The sequence below is a fragment of the Cucumis sativus genome, chromosome 5 (genome assembly GCF_000004075.3).
Source record: "Cucumis sativus cultivar 9930 chromosome 5, Cucumber_9930_V3, whole genome shotgun sequence".
NCBI classification, from domain to species: Eukaryota; Viridiplantae; Streptophyta; class Magnoliopsida; order Cucurbitales; family Cucurbitaceae; genus Cucumis; species Cucumis sativus.
The window spans coordinates 25,683,984-25,709,476 of record NC_026659.2 but is presented as its reverse complement, the minus strand read 5'-3'; the positions used below and the strand labels follow the sequence as shown (position 1 = coordinate 25,709,476).

General features: G+C 32.2%; 5 protein-coding genes and 2 long non-coding RNA genes across 8 annotated transcripts; 3 read left to right on the top strand and 4 right to left on the bottom strand.

Annotated features, from left to right (window-relative positions):
- Positions 1 to 86: 86 nt before the first annotated feature.
- LOC101216706 (1,4-dihydroxy-2-naphthoyl-CoA synthase, peroxisomal) lies at positions 87 to 4,947 on the bottom strand. The gene is made up of 9 exons (XM_004135203.3): positions 4,538 to 4,947; positions 4,334 to 4,456; positions 4,160 to 4,261; positions 3,883 to 3,921; positions 2,620 to 2,718; positions 2,399 to 2,446; positions 2,219 to 2,314; positions 483 to 605; positions 87 to 376 (listed from the first exon to the last, which is right to left on the bottom strand). Exons 1-9 carry the CDS (start codon positions 4,790 to 4,792, stop codon positions 260 to 262), a joined length of 1,002 nt encoding a protein of 333 aa, XP_004135251.1. The 5' UTR covers positions 4,793 to 4,947; the 3' UTR covers positions 87 to 259.
- Positions 4,948 to 7,028: 2,081 nt separating this feature from the next.
- LOC105435562 lies at positions 7,029 to 16,648 on the top strand. Its single transcript, XR_969603.2, has 3 exons — positions 7,029 to 7,381; positions 14,040 to 14,099; positions 16,247 to 16,648. It is a non-coding gene; the product is annotated as an uncharacterized LOC105435562 (long non-coding RNA).
- Positions 8,176 to 11,720, bottom strand: LOC101216460 (polygalacturonase At1g48100). The gene is made up of 7 exons (XM_004135202.3): positions 11,106 to 11,720; positions 10,680 to 10,811; positions 10,214 to 10,444; positions 10,088 to 10,132; positions 9,784 to 9,991; positions 9,043 to 9,233; positions 8,176 to 8,853 (listed from the first exon to the last, which is right to left on the bottom strand). The coding sequence occupies exons 1-7, from the start codon at positions 11,496 to 11,498 to the stop codon at positions 8,461 to 8,463; spliced, it is 1,593 nt and encodes a 530-aa protein (XP_004135250.1). The 5' UTR covers positions 11,499 to 11,720; the 3' UTR covers positions 8,176 to 8,460.
- Positions 16,649 to 17,427: 779 nt separating the features above from the next.
- CUPG1 (probable polygalacturonase At1g80170) lies at positions 17,428 to 20,609 on the bottom strand. 2 transcript variants are annotated; one of them, NM_001305685.1, is given in 11 exon segments: positions 17,442 to 17,792; positions 17,795 to 17,814; positions 17,817 to 18,001; positions 18,128 to 18,244; positions 18,342 to 18,450; positions 18,570 to 18,651; positions 18,736 to 18,943; positions 19,027 to 19,047; positions 19,152 to 19,322; positions 19,409 to 19,537; positions 19,615 to 19,891. In NM_001305685.1, coding segments are annotated over 11 exon segments (1,302 nt in total). In that variant the 5' UTR covers positions 19,864 to 19,891; the 3' UTR covers positions 17,442 to 17,781.
- A 145-nt stretch (positions 20,610 to 20,754) lies between these two features.
- LOC105435561 (pyrrolidone-carboxylate peptidase) lies at positions 20,755 to 23,597 on the bottom strand. The gene is made up of 5 exons (XM_011657316.2): positions 23,432 to 23,597; positions 22,354 to 22,679; positions 21,654 to 21,758; positions 21,253 to 21,300; positions 20,755 to 21,172 (listed from the first exon to the last, which is right to left on the bottom strand). The coding sequence occupies exons 2-5, from the start codon at positions 22,606 to 22,608 to the stop codon at positions 20,933 to 20,935; spliced, it is 648 nt and encodes a 215-aa protein (XP_011655618.1). The 5' UTR covers positions 22,609 to 22,679; positions 23,432 to 23,597; the 3' UTR covers positions 20,755 to 20,932.
- On the top strand, positions 21,172 to 22,333 carry LOC116403813. The gene is made up of 2 exons (XR_004216650.1): positions 21,172 to 21,523; positions 21,609 to 22,333. It is a non-coding gene; the product is annotated as an uncharacterized LOC116403813 (long non-coding RNA).
- A 144-nt stretch (positions 23,598 to 23,741) lies between the features above and the next one.
- Positions 23,742 to 25,480, top strand: LOC101211391 (DNA-directed RNA polymerase subunit 10-like protein). The gene is made up of 4 exons (XM_004135431.3): positions 23,742 to 24,583; positions 24,665 to 24,723; positions 25,007 to 25,101; positions 25,204 to 25,480. Exons 1-4 carry the CDS (start codon positions 24,548 to 24,550, stop codon positions 25,227 to 25,229), a joined length of 216 nt encoding a protein of 71 aa, XP_004135479.1. The 5' UTR covers positions 23,742 to 24,547; the 3' UTR covers positions 25,230 to 25,480.
- The last annotated feature ends 13 nt before the right edge of the window (positions 25,481 to 25,493 follow it).

The following is a 25,493-nucleotide window of genomic DNA, read 5'->3' as shown; positions in this document are numbered from 1 at the left end:
TATAATCACTTTTTGTTATTTTTAAATTCATTATAAAAGATCAAAATTACATTAATTTAATTTTAAATTATAAAAGCCGTATTTCATGCATGATAAATGTAATTTTAATACGTTTATTTAAAAATAAAAAATACAACATTGCTTTGACGCTTCGATTAATAATACCTTGCCAGTTGAGATTGTTTTCATTGTCATTTAAATTAATAAATTACATCCCATCCGACCTACTAATTCCAACCACCATTTGAATATATAGAAATCAAGGTTTTCTTGGAAATTTTGAGAAATCCGGTGGCCGACGTTCCATATACGCCGATCTTCCTTCGTTACTCTCTTCTGTACCATAAAATACTAGTGTGGCGTCGCCAGCGAGGGCCTACACGACGGATCAGACAACAGTGAGTTAGTAAGTCATGTTCATCCGACCGGCGGCAAAGCCATTAGAGAAAATTTGGAGTTTGGAATAATTTGAAACACAGTACCTGAAGTCCAGCATGTCCATCGTCCACGGCGTTGAGAGCTGATTTTAGTACTCGGATTGCCGTCGGGCTGTTCCTTAGAATCTCTCTGCACCATTTGATTGTTTCTTGCTCCAGCTGATCCAGCTGAAGAAGCAAAAGTACAGATTTTGGAGTTCACGAATTCAATTTATTAATTTGGATTTTTGTTCGTATAGTTGTTTCAATTCGATGTTTAGTGGTTAATTATAATTTTACAATTGTAACTAAACAAATTAACTTACCATTTAGTTTGTATTTAATCAGTGAATACCTTTACAAAAGGTCAAACCGACAATTTTAACTATAACTATTAAAATTGTGTCAAATTAAACATAGTTTAACGAAGAGTAACTTCAAATACTCTTCAAAATCTATATTTTAGAGTTTCTTAGTTCAGTTGTACTAAAATAACTTGTGTCCATCTTATCTAAAAATATAAAAGATCTAAAGTTATGTTTAGTTCGTTTGATTAAAAGAATGAAAAATATAGTAGAAAACAAAAACGATCGTTATTTTTTACCATATTTTGATTCCAATTTAAAATTTGTTTCTCTACTTAATGTTATTAGTTTTTTAAAACAAATGAAACGACAATTTATTATATTTTAAAAATTAGTTATTTAAAAAAAAATCAACTTGGATTTTAAAAATAAGTACCAAATAAATTTTAATTGGTTTACTTATATTTATTTTCCAAGGATGAAATCTCTAACCGTAGGATTAGTAGATTCTTATTATTTTATTTTTGTGTTTAATAGTTTTTAGTTTTTAATTAACATTCTAATGTGTATTGGATGTCTTCAAGAATTCATGGATTTATTGGACCTGATTTGAAGTCTAGGGTTCTTTTATAAATAAAATTGTAGTTTATTTTCCATATACTAATATCTATTATTAAAGAGAAAGAGATTGAGAAAACAAAAGCTTATTAAGACAATTAGTCTTTTTTCCTTTATCATTAAGTTTCATTTTAGAAGAATCCTTTATCATTAAGTTAATTTGACTATTTAATTATTTAAAATAAATTGACCATAGCAAGGTTGAAGAGCTAGTGGTACCAAAAAAGAATAAAAAATTTGTTAACACTGCTATTTAAATATAAGATAATATTTAGGTGCTCTACCTATAGTATCTATTCTCGTGCATCCTACTGAATTGTTCGATCAAATATTGTTAGATGACAAATTCATCTTATTTTCTTTACGAAATATTTTAGTTATATGTGTTCATATAAGCGATAAAAATAAGATGAGTGCATATAGGTATTACTCTTTTTTAATCTTACGTTGAAATAATAAAATAAATGTTTGCAGATTATTATAAATATCAAATTAGACTAAGATGAAAACTAATTTTTAAAAATTAAAAATGAAACAAACTGTAGAAAAAAAAATTACAAAATGGATGAAAAGGTTGGGTGGCCACGAGAGGAAGGATATGTTTGATAATTGTAAAATGTTAAAATTACTTGGTGTCGATTTCAATAAGATGGATCAGTATAAAAATTATATTTAAAAGTGTAAAATTTAATAATAAATTATTTTATAATGAATAAAAATATATTTTAAAGTACTTTTTAAAAAAATTATTGGGGATAGAAAAAAAAATTGATATATTTTGTAAATAGTTTCAATATTTTGCTATTTTAAAAAATGACCCTTTTAAAAATAATAAAAGTTATTTTAACTATTGTAATATAATTAATCTCATGAACTTACAGGTACTACAGTGTTGACGAGACCCATTTTATCTGCTTCAGAAGCGGAATAGAATCTGGTAAGAAACCACATTTCTCGTGCCTTTTTAGGGCCAACCTAGTAATAATTCCCAAAAATCAGAAAAAACAAAAAGCAAAGTTGAAAAGTTGAAATGAGGCTAAATCCATAAAAATGTCTTACCAAACGAGACATAATGGAACTTCCATAGCCAGCATCGAAGCTTCCTACCTAAAGGAAAAAACATTTCAAAATGCAATACAAAAGAAAGAAACAGAAACGATCAAATCATGAATTAACAAAAAAAAAAAAGTTAAAATGAGATAATAAAAATATAGTTTAATATTATATCATCTAACAAATAATTACACGACGAGGTTCAATGAGGTTCAATGAAATGTTACCTTAGGACCCGTCTGACCAAATATTGCATTTTCTGCAGCAATGGTTAAATCACAAACCATGTGCAAAATATGTCCTCCTCCAACGGCATAACCTGCCACCTAAATAATAATACAATCAAAATTTAAATTTAAAACTGCTAATTTTCCTCCAAATTTTTTTATCTAATATTCAGTTAGATTTAAAGTTTTAATTCCATTTGATTCTTATTATTCGAATATGAATTTTAAAAAATAACTGTAATAAGTAGCCATTTTAAAAATAATAATTAACTATGTAGTATTAGACTTCTATCACTATATACATTGATCTACAATATACTATTATTTGCATGATTTATTAATAATAGGTTTTGACAAATTTTGTTATATTTATAAATTTTTTTTTAAATGTTGCTATGTGTTAATGTTTTAAATTTAATTGTTATATTTGCAACTTTTTCGTATTAAGACTTAGAATAACACATCTTGTAACTTGGAACGCTACGGTAATGTCCATTTCCATATTTTTAAAATGCCGTCATTCAAAACTTATTTTATTTAAATTTCATAAGTTAACTATAGTTTTTTAAGATTTAAGAAAAGTAAAAAAGTATTATCATAAAATTTAAAAGAATAGAAGTATTTATTAAACAAAGAGAACATAGGCCATGTTTAGGCATAGGTAACTAATCAATTGGAATAGGAAAATTTGTTACAATTGGTCGTAACTTAAGATCAAAATGTGCTTCTAATCTCTTTTTTCTAGATGAGTTTCAACCAAAGTCCTTTTATAATTATTATACGAAAACCACATCATTTTTTTTAGTTTATGTCATTTACCATTTATCTCTAAATTCATACTCATATTTGTATTAATATTAATACTGAAAATCAATATCAATAACATATTTCAATCATTTGTATAGTTGATCTAAATGGATATCAATATCCATAGTTATCAAGTTCGTATCCTTCTTCTTTATATTCTCTATAATCTCTAAATTCGTACTTACACTTACACATCGACAATTTGGTATTCATAATAAAAAGGTTTGACTTTTTTTCTCTTTATTCCCTATTTAATTTTTGTTATATCATATTTACAATAAGGGTAATCAAGTTAACACTTCTCATATTTTACCATTTTTACACTCTTGCATACAATTTTTTTTTAATATGATTGCAACTTGTTTGTAGTTAACATATTTTGAAAATTCTTAAAGTTGATTCAATTATGATTGGTTTTATAACCAAAAAAGAAAAAAGAAAATGGAGAAATTGTACCATAGCAATGACAGGTTTCGGAAGACGACGAATTTGAACCTAAACAAGGATCAAGAAAATAAATTAACATATGAAATAAAAGATTGATCCAATAATGTTTGAATTTAGTCTAAGTGATTTTAAAATGTAGAGTTTATGTTTCATATTTGGATTAAATACTCATACCAATACCATAATGACCAAAATTAAGAAAACTTTATAAGTATTATATTTGAACTTTTTACTGGGAACAAATTTGTAATGAACTAATAAAAGAAATGAAACGACATGTCGGTACCTGTAAATCCAAGACGTTAAGACGACCAAAATCATCGTAATCAGAATAACCATCTTTCTTTCTCAAAGCTTGATCTCCTCCACTACAAAACGCCTCTGTTCCCTAAACTCAAATAAACTAAATTAAACTCTTAATCAAACGACTTAATTACAATTAACAAATTCAAAATTTTACCTTTCCAGTAAGAATAACCACTCCGATTGAACTATCATCTCTAGCATCGTTAAATGCCCGTATGAGCTCTTTAATCGTCTGTGGCCGGAAAGCATTTCTCCTCTCTGGCCGATTAATCGTAATCTACAATTAGGGCACAGAAAATTTCCAGATATTAATTCAAAAGATGAAAACAGCGATTCGAATTCTCAAATTTGAAATTACCTTCGCAATGGCTTCTCCCACGGCCTTCTCGTAGATGATGTCGGTGAATTCTTTGCCGAATTCGTCGCCGGCTTTGCTCCAAACGACAGGGAGAGTTGAAACGGTGCCGTGTTTGCGGTGGTAGCTGTCGTCGATTGAGGCGGAGGAGAGGTGGATTGAGTCGGGATTTGGTGTTTGTGGAATTGGAACGAGGTGACTGGAAATGGAGGCTACTCTTCTTGTAATTGTGTTCTTGATCAGATCATTCTCCGCCATTGTTGAACTGGAATTGAAGCGAAGAAGAAGAAGGAGAAAAGTTGAAGGGGATTAAGGAAAAGAATCAGTTGAGTTATGAAGATTGACGGTGTGATGGGGTGATAGCTATTGGATAAGATAAGGTCTCAGTATGACCAACTGATGCTACGTAATTACGATTACTTTAGTTTCGTCGTGTTAAGTAACAATTAGTCGGAATAAATGGGTTCAATACATATACACATATACTAATTTCTTATGACTTTTTTTTTTTCTTTTTTGGTTTTTTTAAAAAACGAAAAGTTCTCCAAACTTTATAGAAGAAAACCAAAAATTAGTTACACTTAAATAAATTTTTTTTGGTTAAATGTTATATTTTCTACCATTTTTTAAAAAATTGTCAAAATAGTAAATTCCACTTAATATTTACTTACAAATAACAAATTCTTTTAGATTATATTAATAGACACCAATATAAATTTATTTGTTTCTATGATTAATATAATATAAAATTTTGTTATAACTTATTTTTAATATACATTTTTTTATACAATTATTATATGATTATGCAAATTATACGGTAAAATTAGTTAATGCATTTATAAGAATTCTGAGAAGACTCAAAATATGTAAAATAAAAACAATAATTTAGTCTTTCAATTTTAATTTTTAGTTCCTATATTCTTAGTTTGGTTGTAATTAAGTTTATGAATGAGTACGTATAACAAATTAGTTTTTGTAATTTTCAAATATAACATTATAAAAAAATGATAAAATTTTATATTCTATTAACGATATATACACTGGTATCAATAATTTTATCATTTATAATAATGATCCTATATTAAAATTATAAATTCTATGTTGATTTTTATTATTTTAGTTTGACGAGTTTTTATTTTGAAAATTAATGACTGTATTAAATAGTTGGACTTAAGGATATCATTTTCCTATCCTTATGTAGGTTTTAATTGTTATGTATTTTATAAATATTTAGATGTAGTCGACACACTAATTTCGAATACTCTAAATAAAATATAATTATAGTCAATTCAAACATAGTAATACACTTATATTATTTACGTTCAATATTAATAATTGTAATTGTTTTCTTAACGAAGATTAAATTAACATTTGAAAATATATATATTGGTAAAAAAAATTAAAATGCTAATACCATTTAACTCTTGTATTAAGTCATGTATTGTTGTGTGGCTGTCGTCAATGAATTAAAATCGTTGCAATCAAGGCTAACCACTATTGAAATTATAGATAGGAAGGTTTTAATTGAAATAAAAAGTTGAATTTAGAGGAAATTTGTTTAATTATAACTCCTACATTTCACTTTTAGTTTGTGTGGTCGTTGGTGCTTATTAATTAATAATTATATGTAATATTTTTCTTACAGTACATACTAAAAGTCGAGAATTTAAACTTGAACTTATTGTCATAGATACATACTAGTGTTAATTAAGTTAAATTCTTATTCACATTTATTTACATATATTTAGAGAAACAAAGATTGTTTGACAAAAAACAATATCATTGCTTGAAAAAAATCAAGTCTATGGTATATAAAATGTGTTACGATGACACTATCTACTATTTGTGAGTTGAACACGACTATTTGAGTGTAAGTATTATTAAGTCTAATAAATACTAATTGATGTCGACAAAATTCAACTCTTTAAAATGGAGTGTGATCTTTGAATGCATATGTTTGTTGAGTCCAATTGATATCAATTAGCCATGCTATTTAGATGATGATGTGTACCTATCAACTATACATCATTTCATTAATTGAACGAAATGTTATGCAATCTATATTGTATGTAAAATCAACTTAATCTTTACGTATGTCTTTTGCCCTTTCCAATTTTTTAAGAAAAAAACACGTTAACAAATTAATAATCAATACTTCATATTCAACTATTTAGGGGACGACTAGAACTAACTTTATAATTCATACTATATTATCAAACATGTTTTAATTAGTGGCTTCAATTAAAATCTAATTTACATGTCGAACACACGTAATTAAAAACATAATATACAACTTTTAGTACATGCTCATTCACTAGTTTTTCTTGAATATCGATAAAAGTTCGTTTGATAACTATTTTATTTTTAAAAATTAAGCTTATAGATAATACTTTCACTATCAACTCTTTACAAGTTATTCATTTCTTATTTATTTATACCAATTGTTGAAGAGATTCAATCTAAATTTTAAAAAGCTAAAAGAAGTAAATTTCTGTTCTTGCTAAAAAAGTCATGTTATGAAGAGAAAAAAGCATGCTTAGTTTTAAGAAGGGAAAACCAAAAAAGGAAATGGTTCCAAACCGAATTGGCAGGAAAACTGGACGGGGCGGGAAGAAAAGGCGGGAGATGGGGAAGCCGGAGAGGTGAGGATCTGCTCCGATCTAAAATCCCTTGGTAATTGTAGCAAACTGTGCATTAGCGGGGAATTCTGCAATTGGATTTTGGATAGTCGGATTTGTGATCTGCCACAACCGTTTCGTAGAGAAATACGGGGGCATTGCAGATCCGGTCAAATTCTGGCCATCGGTGTGGCCTGGGTTCTCCTATCGTCTATCAACTGCCATCGAGGTCAGTCTGTACTATTGAGTCCCTTTACTCATCTATGCTTATTAACTTCTATTTCACTAGGATTTCTTCTAAATTCATTACTATGTTTGAGTCCTATGCGTTCGTAATCTTTTTGGACTTCGTGGTTAACGCGAGATATGTTTGATCATGCTACTGCCAATGATCCGTTATGCTAAAAGGTTACGTCGAGTTGGAGTATCTGTGTGGTTTCGACGGTATTTCATAGGTTTGTTTTTGTCTGAGCATGCATCTCCGTTTCTCTTTCTTTTGTTGCTATGAAGATCAGACAGAGTTATTAGGGAGAAGTCCCATAGTCTCTGGATTTGTTCATTTAAACTACTGTTGGTTTCCATGAGTCAACATCCCTTATTGACTTATAAAAATAAAGAGAATGTAAATGAAAAAATGCTAGAGTTAGATAGTTGTCTGGTGAGAATGCCTGCAGCCTAGTCCGAGCATTCTTGAATATGGAAACGAAAAGCATTCATTTGACTACTAGAATTCATTGGGCAAGTGAAATCTCTTAATAAATTCGTGGGATGGATAAGAGTGGATCTTGATTCTTGGAAATGTTTGGTCCAGTTTCAAACTTGAAAAGAGCGTGGGATATCTCCAGAATTTTGTTACTATTTGTTGGTCAGGGTGTTCTTTTGGATCGTAAGTATGATTCATTATTTCTCATGGGTGATTGAATGATATTTACCTGATGTGTTGTGGTGAGTTTTTTATTCTTTGTTTTATTTTCTTCTCGGTATGACATACGGTTTTAGTTCAACATATAATAAATTCCAAAATTTTGATCCACAAAGAGATGGATTTATTAAAAAACTTCGCAGAGCCTTTAGTATAAAGTCACCCAATGAAGCGTACAATGACAGAAAAAAAAACAGCATACTGCTACTGCATTCTAGCCAAAACAACATGCCTGTATCTCAATGGGCTGAACTATAACTTTTACTGAGTAATCTTGTGAACCATGACTACTAAAATGTACAAAGCATAGGTTCATGGTGTGAAAAGGGGTTGGAAAATCATGCCAACCACACAAGTGAATACACCAATAATTTTCGACTTCACACTCAGCAAGAATCAAAATCATACTGAATTTGGTTGCTTGATGGCTTCCCAATCTGCAAACAATCAATTGGTGGGACAGTAGGAGTTCTCAACTCTCCAAAAGTTTGCCAGCAATAGGCGCTGTATAAATGATAGAGTTCTTGCAGCGGCTTGAGCTCAATTGCAGTTAGTGATATGTCTGTACATGGCAGATTATCACTACAAGCAAAATGTACTGGCTTTACTGTGTAAGTACCTCTTATTCTTTCATAGTTTATTCCTGATAAAGCCACAGCTGCAGTTTGGTTTGAGCATTTGGCTTTGTCACAGTAGAATTGGTCTATAACTATTGGTATCTTAACCTCAGAAACCTGAATATTTGAGAAGAGGACTCCTTGTACAAAACCTAATCCACCCTGCAGATATACAGTCTGGAATCAATTTTTGAGATATCTGGTTTTGTCTTACAGTTGATGTTTGCATATAAGTTTCTATCTTTTGCAAGATAAAAGGCTAATGCAGACTAAAGCATTTACTAAAACGATCAAAACTAGCACCATTGATGATGAATTAAGTCCAAGGTGAAGTGTGCTTAGGACGCATACCTGCCACGTTTTAATTCTGACACCATTCATTGTGTTGTGCATAGTTACATCCCGGACTGTGATGTTAGAAACACAAGCCTTTGTGTTGTCCTTTCCTAGACTTCCAATGCTGATTCCATGTCCAGGGCCACAATTGACATTGTGTATATACACATTTGAGCAACCAGTTTGTATTGAAATACAGTCGTCACCTGTGCGTAAGTTCAAAGCTACCAGTCAGTTTTCATCCAATATATGTCACTGCCAGGATTTTGTTATTTTGTTTGGGTTCTTGAATGTGAAGCTTGAAGCCACAAGTTAGGTCGGCTAATAAAAATTGAAAAACTAGAACCTGACTACTGGCTTAGAATATTAAAGATCCTATTGGTATCGGGTTTTCTCATAATCAAATGTTGTAGGATTAAGTAGTTGTTTCGTAAGATTATTTAACGTGTGAATATGTTTGCTCGGTGGAAGATTTTAAGTTACATGAATGATAGCAAATAAATAGGAGAAGATTGGGAACTAGCTATTGCCTTGGGGTCTTGCATTTGGTTTCTGGAAAATGGCGATGAGGGATAAGCCCTCTGGTTGAAATTCTTTATATTTTCCCTGGAAATATCCAAATTGGCAATAGTACTCCACTGGTTGATGTCACTGAGTTTTCCAATAGTTTTTATAACTGTTGGTCCTTGTATATGAAGGTTTTAGTCTTTCATGTATGATGCCAAAACTAATGATTCTATACAAAGTAATTCATACCACAAGAGAGTGTAGAGCTGTAGATTAGCACATCCTTGGAATTCTGCAGATGAATTCCATCAGTATTGAGACTATCACCTGGAGACGAAACATTAAAATCATGAACCAAGACTCCAATGCAATTGTCGAACTTGAGGTGGCATTGAGGACTGTTCTGAATTGTTATGCCAGTGACGGTAACGTTAAAACTTCCATAAAACCTCAAAGCCTGTACAACACAAGAACAGAGCTTTGTCAAGGGATCTTTCACAAATTAGGAAACGAGCTCAAGAAATTTAAGGATCCAGTTCAGTATTTCACTTACAGTTGGTTTGATCCTAGGCATCTTTCCCACAAGCTCACTTCTTGCCTGTCATAGGTTTCAGTATGAATTTAGAGAAAATGCCACAGAGAATTCTTAGAAAGTGGGGTTTGAAGAGAGGTGAGTTACCGGGGGTGGTGGCTTTTCTTGTACAGTGCTGTTTAGTGGGATGAGTAGTTTGAATTCATCGTCAATGGGATCATCGTAAGGTGAAATTTCTTGCCACCATACCGAACCCCTTCCATCGATAACTCCATTTCCTTGAATCGTAAGTCCCATCAACTTTGTGAATTGTAGCCATTGCAATAGACCTTTTCCCCAAACTTTGAAGTCTGTAGGTGCAATGATTGTCCCGTCCAACTTAAAAAAAGAAAAAGAAAAAAGAAACAGTTGCAGTTCTATTAATTTTGATGGAAAACGTAATTTTAAAAAGAAATTGCTAAGTTCATTTCAATTAATTGGATGATTCATAAAAGGGACTAGGACTAGTAATAAGAATGATCGAACACTATGAGGACAAAATTGACACAAGTAAGATTAAAGTTGGAGCAATTTGAAGCGTTGATTCTAAATGCTTTAGTGTAAGGTTAGGTACCTGGAATACGATATCGGGCTGGCAGTACGGACCAGAGAAGGAAATGGGACCTACTAAAAAAACGTATTTTGATGGGACGATGAAGGTTGATGCTGCCACCTTGCAACTGGCTGTCCATGTGTCCTGAAATGCCTGCGATATAAACGATTATTTTACTGTTACCTCTGTTTACTGACGGTAAAAAAGACTTTTTAACTGTTTGGCGTTAGTTTTCAGGATGCTGCCTACTCCACCCAATTATTCTTGATCAAATCCTGACCCAACTGCCATAACGAGATTCCGCCTTTCTAGATGGGCCCACCCCACCTTTTCCATTTCCCTTCCCCGTAAAATACCATTTCCACCACACGTACTCATAAATTCATAATTTGTAATTGTAAGTTCATAACTATTTTTATGAAGATACAGATTTTAATAGTCGCTCACCTTAGTGTCATCGGTTTTTCCATCGCCTTTAGCTCCAAAATCTAGTACGTTAAACATGATAGAATGGCCCTCCTTCTGGGGCGGCGGACTGCGAGGAATATTTGGTTTCGGCTTAGTAACTGGCCGTGGCAGTGGTTGCGGCGTTTTATGAGACGGTCGTGGCTTTGTCTTTGATGCACTGCCATGGTGGTTGCCTTTATGAGAACCACCGTGACTGTGAGCCTTCCCTTTCTTGGAGTAGAGAGCAGGGGAAGCCACTCTGTTCTTCCTCCAATAATGCTTGCTTCTAACTTTTCCATGGCAGCCCTCCAAACTAGAAGACCAGACAAGAAATGCCACCGCAAGCATAAATGTGAGCCCTCTGAAACTTATCCCTTCCATTTTCATGTACATTTGAGAGACAGAAGAAGAAAGAAGGATAGATAGAAAGATAAGTTTAGTTTTTAGAGAGACAAAGCAGTTTGGGGTTGTTTAAATAGAGAAAGGGACTTCAAAGCTAGGGCCAGTAAGTCTATGCATGCTTCTGCCAAGCCATAGAAGCTAAGCAAGGCTATCATTTTGATTTTAGACTAACTATTACCCAATCTCCATATATTTGGCCACGTGTCCAGGAATTTGCCGATAGAGCCTTTTAACTTGTTTATATACTTACCAAAGTCTAGTTAAAATAATCAAATAGCAATACTTGGTTTTTATGACACACAACACGACGTGGTATAAGTATAACGTAGAACCAGATGTATGAAGATTAGCCAAGATTCTTTTGTACATTGGTTGTACCTGGTTGTCTGATTCACCATCTAGGATATATCTGGTTTATTTGTTATATTTGAAAGTGAAATGATTAATTAAGCATATAATTGAGGAGTTAAAAAGATAAAAGACGAAATCAGGACATGTGATTTTGTGGGTCTATAAGGGTAAAAGATCGAAGGGCCGGCACTGAAACATTTCAGCTCATCATAGTCACATGCAACTATCACGGGCCTATCTTCTCTCTCCCAAATTCCCACTACATTATGACCTTTCACTCCCCACGAAAAAATTTCAATGAAACTACTACACTTGTTGTCAACTCATATTAACCATTACAGACAAGTTTGAAATACTTTTAGTTTTAGGAGATGTTTGAGACGTAGGGGTTAGATATTATAATCAGTAGGTAGAATAGTGAACGGGTAGATTATAATAGTCCATGTTTTGCAAAGAGAGGATAAGTAGAAAATTGTAAATGTAGCAGAAAAAAATTAAAATAGTAATATTACAGTTAATTATAAGTTATAATAATTAGAAACATGAACTATTATTATTGGATACTCAAATATGAAACAGTTCACTTCATCCACTTGAAGTTGGTGGCTCAAACATTCTTATAGAGTTTTTCTTTCATACATCTAGTTCAAATTTGTTGGTCAAAATGGGGTGACTTCCTTGAATAATTTCTTCCTCCACAAAAGAAGAGAAGAGAGAGGGTGTTTTTGACATGTTTGATCGTTAATCAATAATGTGCGTTCTTTAGGGAGTTTGCAAGTGTGTTTCAGGCAAGAAAGTAATAATGTTATATATATGTTGTAAGGATGTTTGCTTGAAAGGACTGATATTTTATACCAAATCGAGGTAACCAATAATGAAAGTAGGAGTTTTTCGCTCATGGTTTTGGGATACAACTCAATGTCCAAAATTGTTCATTTGAATTTTTTTTATATAATATTAAATTTACCTTCATTCATCCACTTAAGTTTTTAAATCTAAACTTAAGTTTATTGGTGATCTAATTAACACATTTGTTGAAGTTATTATTTTGTTGATTATTTTAGTGTGACTTTCAGGTTTCTTTTTCCTTTGTTGTTATTAAATAGACCTTCTCCACCCTGTTGCTATTGTTTTTTTTTTCTTTGGTTGGTTTGTTTTGTTTGTGGGAAAATGACATGAAAGGGAGAAGGGAAGTTAATTTGATTGGGAAGAAAATACTTAATTAAAAGGTGGTTAATGTGACTCTGAGTATTTAAAGCTTTTTGGATGTATACATCTCCGTGGCTAGCTAGGCTCCTGAATATTGTTGTCTTTACATCTGTCTTTTTACTGTTTTCTAAACTAATGACTAATTCCTCAATCCTCTTTCCTCTCCCTCCCTTAACTATAAGAATAAAACCCAACCATGTCTTACTGTCAAGCCCATAATGGGCACTCGAATTATTAGAAAATATGCTCTTAAATAAATTGTTGACTTCTATTTTTTTAAAAAAAAATTAAAGTTGAGGCATTGAACTATTGTTTTAAGCCTTTTTTTTAATAAAAAAAATAAGTACAAATAGAAGGAGATTTAATATGCACTTTGTCCATCAACCAAATGATTTGTTTTATTTCAAGTGACTTGTGTATTATATGATTGAAAAATCTTTAGGTACATTTCAAATTTGCAACTATGTTTATGCACTTCTTTAAATTATCTAATACATGGAATATTCTTCTTTTATTCTTTTAATATTTTAATTCATTATTCATGAATGATGAGATGAGTTTGTATAAAGATGAGTGTCATCTTGAGATGAATCTAAACTTTGTATTTCGTATTAAAATATCCTTAAATTTCAAAGTTTAAAGTATATGCTTGAACTTTTAAAAATGGTTTTATACTTAATTTTGTATAAAATTGTTAATCTTGTGTAAAAATTACTTTAAAATTTTTAAAAGTTTAAAAAATATCCGTAAATTTGGAGTTTGATTTTTTTTGTTTAACTCTAATGCTTCTTTTTATTTTGGTTGTTGGATTAAATGGTGTAAAAAGAAATGAGAGTAATTTGTTTAAAAATTGATTCATTTGAAACTAAAAAAGAAAAAACTTTAAACCAATAAATCGCTATCCAGTATACCGGCTTAAAGAGCATTTTAATACCTTTTTTTCCTTTAAAATTTTAGAGATATTTTTTGCAGGGTTTCTATTCTTGTACGAAGAGCAAGGGTATGTCTAATGATTTCCATCTGAGATTAAAGGTAAGGGTATTTCTAATTTTTTTTTTAAGTTTAAGGATATTTTCTGCATAAACATTTTTTTTTATCATTTAACCTAAATATAATTTAGTGATCCGTCAAGCTTTTATTAAAAAAGTAATTATAATGGATAACCTCAAAATAATTAAAGATATAGCAATATTTAAAAAAATTGTAAATATAGCAAAACTATCGTTGATAGACTTGTATAAGTGATAGACTCGTATGGTCTATCAGTGATAAATTAATATTTACAACATGGTCTATCGATTATAGATTTGTATCATTGATAGAATTTGATAAATTATATTATATTAACAATTTTTTTAAAATGTTGCTATATACTTAATTATTTTGAATCTATTTGCTAAGTTTGCAACTATCCCTTATTAAAATTTGTGACATATTTTTTATTATTATGATTTGCGACAAAATATTAGTGAAAATTGTTAATATATTATAGATGAAATTATTTTTTAAAAAAGATTAAGGGCTAAATTTGGAAAATTTATAGATTAGGTATCATGTAATGCTTTTTTTTTAGACGAACCATCTAATGCATTTAATCAATTATATATTTGAACCCAATTTGCTTTTATATTTTTACGTCGACAACTTCAATCTCATATGATTAATCTTTTAAAATTCCCTGTTGTACTTTTTTTAAGAATTAAATTCTTAGTGGGTATTTAAAATGTGTTCTTCTATCAAGATGAAATCGGTTAATGTCTTTTTTTTGTTTGTTTTATTTAACACCATTCAATAAAGAACTATTACATATATAAAGGTAAAGCATGAATCTGCCGACAAAATTTGAAGTATTTCAAAATGTAGGCACAAATTAAAGTGGACTCAAAACTATTTAGTACTAATGCAGAAATTGTAACAAATCTTAACTTATTTTTAATGGTTGCAAAGCCTAATATAATTTTATACAGAAAAAAATATTTATTTTGTATAGTTTGATTCTATTAGAAAAAATACTTACTATTTGAAAGTATATTTCTCATTAAAATAAAACCATCGTCCAAACAAACAAATTTGCCTCACATTTATCTTACCTGTTATCTTGTTCTCTTATCAACTTTTCTTTCTTCTCACACTTTTTATTGGTAACTTTTTCTCTAAACACGTTTTATCCTTCAAATGTTTCTTTTTCCTTCTTGACACTTTAAAATTTTTAGTTTTACAAGAAATTATGTCAAAAAAAATTTATAAAATTTTGACATTTAAAAAAGCAAAAAGTTGATTGATTTTGAAATCCATGTTGACTATGAACCAAAGTGAGTTTGACTTAGTGATATTGAACTTTCGTTTTTAAGGGTAGAAGATTCAATTTTTCATGATAGGGTGGAAAATTCAATTTTTCATTATAGTTAAAAAAGTTGGAATATACTTCCATTCCATTCTTAAGAAGCTGGAATAAACTTCCATTCTTGAGAAAGCATCATAATACTAACATCCAAATGAAGCCATGGTAATTAATGCCGGTGTTAAATGCTTTATTCATAATTTAACTGTGTGTGATGATTAATGATGTCGATCCAATTATAGTGTGGCACATGCCTTTTATTTTGGCTTTTGTGGAAAATAAACGAGTGAATGAGGAGAATAGAATGTGATAAGGAAACAGCAAACAAAGGAGTTTTGAGAAAGACGTGAATTTTAATTCAAATGCTCGTGAACCCTTTTTATTCTTTATAGCCTTCTCGTGAACTTCATAAATGTAATAGCTATGCTCACATCATTCATTCCCTTATGTTCCATCATCACCATTTTCTTTTTGCTTCTATATTTTCATAGTTATATGTACTTGATCATTTTTGGATATTTTCACTATATCTTTGGATTCCAATTCTTCTAACATTTGGGTTCTAATTTTTGTTTTAATTTGTTAGTATACATATATCTTAGAGAAATAACATACAATATAATTCTAAAGGTAGTTCTTGAATTTTCATGTTTGTGTTTAATACATTATTCACTCTTAAAGTCTATATTAAACAAAAAATTGAAAACTTAAAAGACTAAGAAAGACTAAACTTATAACCCAACTAATTTAAAAAGACATGAGAAGAAGGTTTTTCTTTTCCAAGAAGAGTAAATTATATGATATATAAAATAAAATGTTGTTTAATTGGTACATGTAGATGACATGCGAATGCAAAAAGGTGTAAGTGATCCTCCAGAACTAGAAGATTGGTTTATTAAAGAAAGAGATCAAGAAACCTCCACGTTTATGGTAGAAGACATGTGAATTTTGAGCAAGAGGCATATGAAGAAATAGGGATCACCCATTGAAGATGAGGAAGATTGGTCACGGAGGCATCTTCAATAATTTGTTCCATACCCGAAAACTGTGAATATTTTAATTTTTTTTTTATCATATCTGGGTTATTTTACAAAATTGAGACTTAGAATTGTATGGTGGTGACTTGGAACGAAAATTTAGATGGCCATCGTCACACTTTTCAAGTAATTTTGAACCTGTCCCAACTCGATTTTGATTCTTAGCTTTTTGAAATGACGTATCCCTACCATTTCTATCTTTATTCCACTGAGAAAAAAGGACTTTCTTTTGACAAACCTCACGGATCTGTTTGTTTGCAACCCCCTGACCCCCAATAATTTTATGCTTCCTCTCTTTGTTTGAAATGTAACAAAGGTCAATACCCTTCAAGTTTAGGACTCTTTGCTGATAAGGGTAATTGCCTTTGGGGCTCTTCTTCATATCTGCTGAGGTTACTGTCACTGTCACTGCCCTTCAATTTATGCCTAAGCATTTCTCCACAGTTTATAAGATCATATACTTCCCTTCAAGTTGTCATTGGATACCAATATCTTTATTTTCATCTTCTCTTCTTGAAAAGTGAATTTGGTTTTGTGGGGTGTGGGTGCGTTTTTCCTTTGTTTCATTGACCATCAGCTAGTGGAGATACCCATTTTGATACAATTACTCCATTGGACCACTTTGTCTTGTTCCATGACTTAATACGCCATCTTTCGCTTTCAAGAAGTTGAAATATCACCAGAAACTACCATGTTTTTTACTTTATTTCTGGTAATTTCATTAAGAATGTTGAAAGGAAGGCTCCAGTTTGATATGTTTGCTGAATGTCTACTGTACTCCATTAACAGTGGTCCTTCTTCCTCAATCATCCCTTGTTAATTCTCACTACTGTTCACTAGTCCCTATCTTCACACTTGTAGATATTGTATAGTTTTTTTTTTTTTTGTGTGTGTGTGTGTGGGTGGGTGGTGGGGGGGGGGGGGGGGGGGGGGGTAATGTTTATACCATATATAGTTAGGACTAGAATGCCATCAATCATATGCCATATGAAACTTGGGTTTTAAAAAACTTTACTATAAACTCAAAATATGTATATTTTCTTCTAGCGATAGTACAATCATTTACTTCATAGTCTATATTTCTATTTAGATGTTAAAAGGGTAGGAATAATTGTGTATGCTATGTAAATATATGCTACAAATATTTCCTGAGTTGGTGATCACCTGAAAACCAAGCTCTACCAAAATATGATCCCTTTAGTAGTTTAGTTTAGATAGACAGGACAATAAGCTCAGAGTTCAGTATGAACAATGTGCTGTTCGGTAGAGAGTTGCACTGTCTCCAGCTCCAGAACTTGCGTTTGATCTGAAGATGCAAAGTTATTGTCGCTGGAAGTTAAGCAGTCTGCCGATGGGTGCACAACACCATAGCCAAAGCCTTGAGCAGCGTGGCAATAGGTCTCCACTGTTCCATCTGTTTTCTCCAAGTTGACATTGCTTAGAATTATGTTGCTGCATGGAACACTGTCGCTACAGGCGAATTTCATTGCGTTCTTGCTCGTTGTGGTTCCACTTATGTTTCGGTACATGATTTGGCTTATTTTCACGGCTGATGTCTGACAGAAACAAAAGGCATTGAACTTGATGATGAATAATGAACAAACTGTCCTACTGTATGATTTTATACTTAATGTTACTGTTTGATTAGAAGCCAAATTCTGGATTTCGAGGGAGGATAATACCTGACTTTCACAAGTAGTAGGAGAGTCACAGTAGAACTGATCGATGATAATGGGGTTCTCAACATCTTCCATTCTCACATTTTCGAAGCGTACGGCACGAACATATCCAGAACCTCCCTGTACCACATGAATAGAAAAAGTTTCCCTTTGTGCTTGGTTGTAATCAACCATGTAAACTAAGTATGAAAATGGTGGTTAAATTTGTGATTCTAACCTGCCAAGTCTTGATTCTAACACCATTTGTTGTCTCTCTGAGGTAGGCTGTGTCTAACACCACCTTTGTCACAATGCCAGTGGAGTTGTCTTTCCCTAAACTTCCAATGCTGAGGAACACCATTCCGCAACAAACAAACAAAGAGAGAAAGTCTAAGGCATTCATCTGGTTTTGGTGCTTGAAATAAATCAAACAACGTCGAGTGAAACAAAAAACATTTGCAAATACCTGATCCCATGTCCTGGTCCGCATGATATTCCCTTCATTTTGATGCCAGAGCTAGCATTAACAATGGAGATGCAGTCATCACCTGCATATAAATTGTAAAACCATTATCAATTAATACTCTTTCCAGCCAGTTTAGATGGTAACAAGTGAAGATCAGAATGAAAACCTGTTGAAATCTTGCAGTTTTGAACTACAACATTAGTTGATTGAGTGATATGGATCCCGTCAGTATTGGGGCTATCTCCTGGAGCTGACACTCTTACCCCCGTAATTCTAACAGTTTCAGACCGTGCAATGGTGAAATGCATCTGTTGGCTGTTTTGAATGGTAAGGCCTTTTACTCTTATATTTGAACTTGAGTCAATGGTTAATGCCTGCAAGAAATCCCTTAAATCAGAATGTATTACACATGCAAAAACTGAGACTTCCATTCGGACGAGAGTAGTTTTGTCCTTACTGTTGGTGCTCCTTTGCAAGGCTGGAAGAAGGAAAAAGAAAAACAGAAAACTAGAAATGATTAACATTTCGATAACATAGCATGAAAAGTAAGAAAAAAGCACATAAATAGTTAAATTTTTTTACCCTGGACTTGTTCTTTTTACAGGATTCTGCCCACCATTTCTCACCAGATCCGTCGATAACTCCATCTCCTTGAAAGGTAGCTGCATTTAGTTTTGTAAATTCTAGCCATTGTCGCGGAAACTTCGGATCCCATAGCTCTGGTTCATCTGGTGCAACTATTGTTCCTTCAATCTGCAAAGTTTAACTTATCATTCATCCATGATTTTCCCATCTTATTTATTTGAGGGTAAAAAAATCCTTATAATTTTGTGGCTTACCTGGATTACCATACCATCTTTGCATGGCCCTTTAAAAGTGGTCGCATTCACCAGATATGTCTTTTCTTTTGGCACCAAAAGAACTGATTTTGAAGTGCTGCAGGCAGTCTCCCAAGCCTTTCTGAAAGCCTGATTGCAAAAGAAACACTTTAAGTTCAATATCAATTCTACAAAAACCACATTTCCAAGCAGAAATATCCATGTACCATAGTATCATCTGTTACTCCATCTCCAATCGCATCGAAACTATCCACATTCATCAGAATCTTGCTCCCACGCTCACTTCTCCACACCGGGACTGTGTACGAGTACACGTCATCATCGTCCTCTTCTTCAATGTCGAAACTTTCAAGTTCTTTAATCATGTCAATGTCGCTATCAGACACGAAAGCACCTGAAACTCCATAGGCAATGATAAACAGCCCAAGAAGGGAAAGAAGAAATAATTTATCCATTTCAATCGAGTTGTTAGAAGAAGATTACTAGAGTGATTTGTGTTAATGCAATGATAGAAAGGAAGAGGTTAGAATTTATAAAGGGAAATAAAGAAGCCATTTTAGTGGGCATATGGCTTTGCTTGAAAGCAGATTAAGGGGAGGTCGCCATTTTCCAATATGCCTACACGTAAAGTAGAAGAGAAAAGATTTGAAATTTCTTTGCTTTACTCTAAAACCAGCACACCAAATTCAACACCGCCATTGAGTCGTTTTGTTTTGTTTCTCACCCTGTCGCTTTCTCTTTGTTGCAATCTCATTTCACAAGTTTTTTTTCCTCAGCATTCTCAATTCTCAAGTTTCTTCTATGCATGGTCAAAATAGTGGCCATACCACTCTTTTCTGTACATTAAAAATGTGGGGAAAAAATTCCCCATTTTCCTCGTAAATAATAAAATAAGAAACCTTGTTTTCAAATTTTTTTTAGTAATTCTTTTGATAACTGATATGATTGTACTGGTTGGTTTGTGGTAGTTTATATAGTTACAAAAATGGTCGGTTCCTTCCATGGATGAAAAACAAAATTGCTTAAATTTCAATATTATTTGATAGTATTTATGAAGATTCTAATTTATTATCAGCAAAGATAACCCAAAGAATTTAATAATTAAAACTATATTATCATTTATGTAAAAGTACAACTAAGACTTTTGAATTTCTATTAATGACATTTTATCAAAACATTCAATGATGTCCTGCATTTTCCATCCTCTAGATGAAGCCTTTTATTTTAGAATATGAACAATACATTTCATTGATTTCATACAGTTTACAGCCTTTTTTCATTTTATGTTTTGATTGCATTAATTCATTAGTCGCTATCACTAGACAAGGAATTTCCAGAAATAGAGATGCACAACAAACAATCATGTAGATTTATTCCTTTTTTTTTTCTGTTTTTTGGGGAAGTGGATAGGATTCAATAGGGTATAATAATGAAAGCCCCTTACTTGCAAGAAACAGAATTTCACAACTTGGAGATGAACATTTATAGAAATGATGGAGCAAACACAGGAAATGAAAACAATTTTTAACATGTAGACGCAATGGCTTCTAAAAGTGAGTGAATGAAACGCATCTGGGTTTCTTTGTCGATTTTTGAAAACAGAGGAACATGGACAAACAATGATTTGTGACCCTTCTGTTCTGCAAATCTGAGGGAGTGGTAATATACATAATTGCAAACAAAACGACCCGCATCCGTTGATAATATCACGTTATAGCTTTTCGCCTTCAACTTCTCTAAGATCACCAGTGCTGAGCAGGATGTCTTGAAACAATAATTGATTGTAAGTTACATTCCAAACCTATGATAGAGTTCACAAGCAAAAGGCAAAAGAAGAGAGGTACCTTTCTAATCATTGAGATTTCCCCATCCTCGGAGACTATTGGAAGTTTCTGGGTTCAAGAAAGAATAACGGTGAAGAAACAATGCAAACAAGAAGACAGCTCCCATAGATTTAACATTGTTTTTGGTTTTTCTTTTTCTTGCCATATGTTCATAGTGTCATGATTTAATCGTTTCTCTTCAGCAAATAGAAATGATGAGTTAGTTCTATCTAAATTCATCAAGAAGACAGATGGAAACATTAACAAGTTCCAGACGAAACAGAAAGCTAAGGTGATCCGTTTATTAACTTTATTTTCACATTGATTACATTACAAGCTTACTAATTTTGCCTGAAATGTCTATACTGTTATGCAAGGAACTTTTTAAAGACACGGGTCTAGAAGTAAGAGAGGAAATTAACCTGAGGCTGCCATCCGTGTTCATCTGCATAACGGAAAGTAGCTTCATTCACAGCTTGCCATTCAATAGCAAACCTCGTTGAACCACTATTGACACCCAAATGAAGCTGAAAGAACATAAATAACAATATAAAATCAGTAAATGGGAAAATTTCCCTTTTTTCTGTGTGGCTTATCTACTTCTCGTTACTTTTAGTCGAATGCACAAGTAACCCAATATAGTGTAACATCGTTACGTTAAAATAAAAAACATACCTCTTCATTTAACTGAGAAAGTATTAAGACTTTATGTAATAAATACACTCAATCTAAATGTCCCGATGAATATGTCCACACCAAACACTTTCAATAAGCAAAAATTTCATTCTCCTCTTTCTACCTTCCCATATTGATCTTCTTTGAACTTTGAAGTGCAAATAGACCAAAAGAGGGTGTACTGTGGTATTGAATGATTTGAATCATACAATGTTTTAATTGAGTTATTGAGTTGAACAGGATAGAGGATTTCTTGAGGAGAGCGATGTACTCAAGAACTCAAGCCTCGACATGATTGTTTATGTATTTGTTTCTCAATGTTTCCTCCGTTATTAGTAAATCGCCCAACATATAGAATAAATAACTACATCAGATCTACTAGTGAGCATTAAGATTGTGTTCAATAAAAAGATTATGTAAAACAAAATAGATGGTAAAAGAACTGACCCATACGACTTTGTTGGTTTCAGTGACATTTGAGACGCCAGATTCCAAAACTTTTTGGAGCACTGGAAGAGCACCATCTCCAGCAGCATCAAGAACTGTACAACTTCCAAGAGTGACACCAGCAGGTAACCCTTTTTCTTCTACGAAAGCCTTCAAGTCACTGACAATAGCCTCGGTAGGATTTTCAGCAACCCCATGGAATTTCTTAAATCCAGTCACATGAATTGTAACCCCACTTGGTCCTTCAGAACCCATTTCTTTCACTTGACCCCGCAAACAATTCCCCGTTGTTTGTCAACAACTTTCTTTTGCTACCAAGTCCTCCCCTGAAAGACCAACCCAAGAATTAGAATCAGTCTCTTCTCCCTTTCCAAGAGTTCATTAGATTTGTGAATTTATTAAGTGGCAGTAAGATGAAAAGTGCTAATGTCGAGATATATTGAGAATATCAAATTAATTTTCATAAAGCCAATGATCCAAACCAAAGCTTTTAAGAGACATCCTTGTCAACATGCCTATATTTATATAACATATAAACACTTGCTCTAATGTAATAAAGAGCAATTGTTTTCTCCTCGATATTAACACTCACATCTCAATAAATTCAACTAGAAACAATCAGATCAAGCTCTTGGGAAAGCACAAAAACGTTGACCTAAAGTCAACCCAGAACTTTGCATGAAACAACAATCAATCTCCTGACATTAAAAGAAACTCAAATCAAAATTCAACAACTCTTTTACATCACTATAACAGATCTTGTCAACCAAAACACAATCATTTACAACATCGCTGGGAACAGAAACCTTTAAACTATTTAATCTAAAATACAAAAATCCAACTCCAAATTGATACGAAACGATCCGGAGAAGATAACAATAAACAAGCCGTTCAATGAACACCTTGAACTAAACAATAAAAAAAAAAAAAACACACAACCCGCAACATGGCCGGAGCTGAGAAGTTGACCAAATTACAGAAACCCCTTAAAAGCAGAGACGAATTGAACACAGACACACACAAAAAAAGAAAGAAACTAACAGAAAAAGGCGATTCCGGTAAAAGACTAGGAACTCACCTGGAACGCCGGAGTCTGCAACGGAATCTTATGTAAAATTGAGATCCCAATGGGCGGTTTGAGGAGGTAGAGAAAAGCAAAAAATGGCTGCGGATGATGCAGAAAAGTGATCCGATTCCAACATTAATGCCGCTAACCAGGCTGTCACGGCGGCGGGATTCATCCATTTTTTTAATTTATTGATTAATGTTATGTTGTTGACTCGACGTTTTCCGACAAAGTGGAATATTAAAAGGGATAATGATTCGGTTTTATCTTTAAACTGCGTTGATTAGAATTACGCACACAAATTAGTAAAACTATAATCTCTGCCGTCCCTTCTTACAATTCTCTAATCCAACCGTACAATATCATAGACAGTGATAGCTAAATCAAAGTCATCTCATTAGGGCCCATTCAGTTCAACAAACCTTTCCCATTTGGCCCACTTTACCTCAACAAACCATTTACCAATTACATTTCGGCTAATCACATAGATTCTCTTCCTCATCCACCTACAAATTACTTCAACTTTTGTTCTCAACATAAATCACTATATTTGTGGTATGATCTACATTTGTAAGTTCTTTTGCTTTAGGTTTAATTGTTGTATTTGTGTCTCTACTCTTAACATTCTCTTATACCCACTTTTAATGAGAATCACTAGTAATTTCAGTACTGTTAAGTTTGTTTTACATTTTTTTTTAAAAAAATATAGTATTTGAAGTATACATTCTCAACTAAAAAGTTTAGAAAGCTAAAATCACTACTTATTAAAAATAACCCATTTGATGGATACATAGGAGGAAGATGATGAAGATGAAGGAGAGGTTTTATATTGAGTCAAAAGCCAACTCATGAAATTGAGTTGTCCTTAAACGAGAATTATTTAATGATAATTAAAATAACAAAACAATAAGGTTTAATTTGAAAAGGAAAACTATTTCAAAGGATTAACCAGACAAAGAGGCGAAGTGTTAGTTAAAATTAGGTAATGCAAAGAGAGCGAAGTCGGAATTAGTTTCCGAATTAGAAGCCTTCCCTTTTATGAATTTAGGTTTAAATTAAAACACGATGAAGGATGGAAGTTAAGTTTAAAGAAATCAAATTGGAGAACAACCAAACAAATCAAAGAAGATGATCATTCCGGTGCGGTGCTTCACTTGCGGCAAGGTGTCTTATTAATTTTTCTTTTCTTGTCTTCAAATAAAATTATATTTTGGTTTTCATTGATTTGATTTAATTGAACTTCAGGTGATCGGTAACAAATGGGACACTTATCTCGACCTTCTACAAGCTGACTATCCAGAAGGGTAATACTAACAACACACTGAATCATTGTAATAGTTTTTGCTTCTCAAATCCACGACTTGAATTAGTCAAATAGTATGATATAGTATGAGAAATTTTAAAATAGATGGGTGTTGGTTGATCATTTGGAGCATTTTATCTGGAAACCCTAATCTCAATGAGAATAATACTGAACCAAAAAAGGCATGCATTTGGATAGGAATGAATGAGATATATGTATGTAAATTCAAATAGTTTTAGTAGAGGGTTAGGTATTTAGATGAGTAACAATGAATATATATGCAGGGAGGCATTGGATATGTTAGGGTTAGTACGGTACTGTTGCAGGAGAATGCTTATGACTCATGTGGATCTCATTGAGAAGCTCTTGAACTACAACAGTATAATATTTATATCCTCTCTTTCTCTAATTTATTCATTACATATTACTATATGTTTATATATGAACATGTGATTATGATTGTTGTAATAATATTTTGCAGCCATGGATAAGTCTGAAATCATCTAAAGCCTAACTACGGGGAATTGCTTTGCCAACACAGTGAATTCTGCAATGCATTGTTTAGATTTTGTAAAGAGTCTAAGTAAAGCTAATAAAGTCACTTCTTTCGAGAGTGAAATTGATTTAACTTTCCAAAATATTTTTATAGTAGTAATTCTTCCAAGTTTTGGATGGAAATTTGATGTATAGAATATTGATGTGACAATAAGCTATAATGAAAATAAAGTAACTATACGTAGTGATTTTTTTTCGTTCAATTTTAATTATTTG

What these genes read in the sequence shown, in the direction of transcription:
- LOC101216706 (XM_004135203.3), bottom strand. Translation starts at nt 4,792, where the DNA reads ATGGCGGAGAATGATCTGATCAAGAACACAATTACAAGAAGAGTAGCC. An exon ending in TTAACGTCTTGGATTTACAG is followed by an intron (nt 3,922 to 4,159) that starts GTACCGACATGT and finishes ATCCTTGTTTAG; the next exon opens with GTTCAAATTCGTCGTCTTCC. An exon ending in CGAAACCTGTCATTGCTATG is followed by an intron (nt 2,719 to 3,882) that starts GTACAATTTCTC and finishes ATTATTATTTAG; the next exon opens with GTGGCAGGTTATGCCGTTGG.
- LOC101216460 (XM_004135202.3), bottom strand. Translation starts at nt 11,498, where the DNA reads ATGTACATGAAAATGGAAGGGATAAGTTTCAGAGGGCTCACATTTATG. An exon ending in GAAAAACCGATGACACTAAG is followed by an intron (nt 10,812 to 11,105) that starts GTGAGCGACTAT and finishes TTTATATCGCAG; the next exon opens with GCATTTCAGGACACATGGAC. An exon ending in AGCCCGATATCGTATTCCAG is followed by an intron (nt 10,445 to 10,679) that starts GTACCTAACCTT and finishes TCTTTTTTTAAG; the next exon opens with TTGGACGGGACAATCATTGC.
- CUPG1 (XM_011657317.2), bottom strand. Translation starts at nt 19,863, where the DNA reads ATGGATAAATTATTTCTTCTTTCCCTTCTTGGGCTGTTTATCATTGCC. An exon ending in AAGATGGTATGGTAATCCAG is followed by an intron (nt 19,323 to 19,408) that starts GTAAGCCACAAA and finishes TAAACTTTGCAG; the next exon opens with ATTGAAGGAACAATAGTTGC. An exon ending in CTACTACTTGTGAAAGTCAG is followed by an intron (nt 18,002 to 18,127) that starts GTATTATCCTCC and finishes TGTTTCTGTCAG; the next exon opens with ACATCAGCCGTGAAAATAAG.
- LOC105435561 (XM_011657316.2), bottom strand. Translation starts at nt 22,608, where the DNA reads ATGGGTTCTGAAGGACCAAGTGGGGTTACAATTCATGTGACTGGATTT. An exon ending in AAACCAACAAAGTCGTATGG is followed by an intron (nt 21,759 to 22,353) that starts GTCAGTTCTTTT and finishes ATGTTCTTTCAG; the next exon opens with CTTCATTTGGGTGTCAATAG. An exon ending in AAATCTCAATGATTAGAAAG is followed by an intron (nt 21,173 to 21,252) that starts GTACCTCTCTTC and finishes TATTGTTTCAAG; the next exon opens with ACATCCTGCTCAGCACTGGT.
- LOC101211391 (XM_004135431.3), top strand. Translation starts at nt 24,548, where the DNA reads ATGATCATTCCGGTGCGGTGCTTCACTTGCGGCAAG. An exon ending in CAAGCTGACTATCCAGAAGG is followed by an intron (nt 24,724 to 25,006) that starts GTAATACTAACA and finishes ATATATATGCAG; the next exon opens with GGAGGCATTGGATATGTTAG. An exon ending in GAAGCTCTTGAACTACAACA is followed by an intron (nt 25,102 to 25,203) that starts GTATAATATTTA and finishes AATATTTTGCAG; the next exon opens with CCATGGATAAGTCTGAAATC.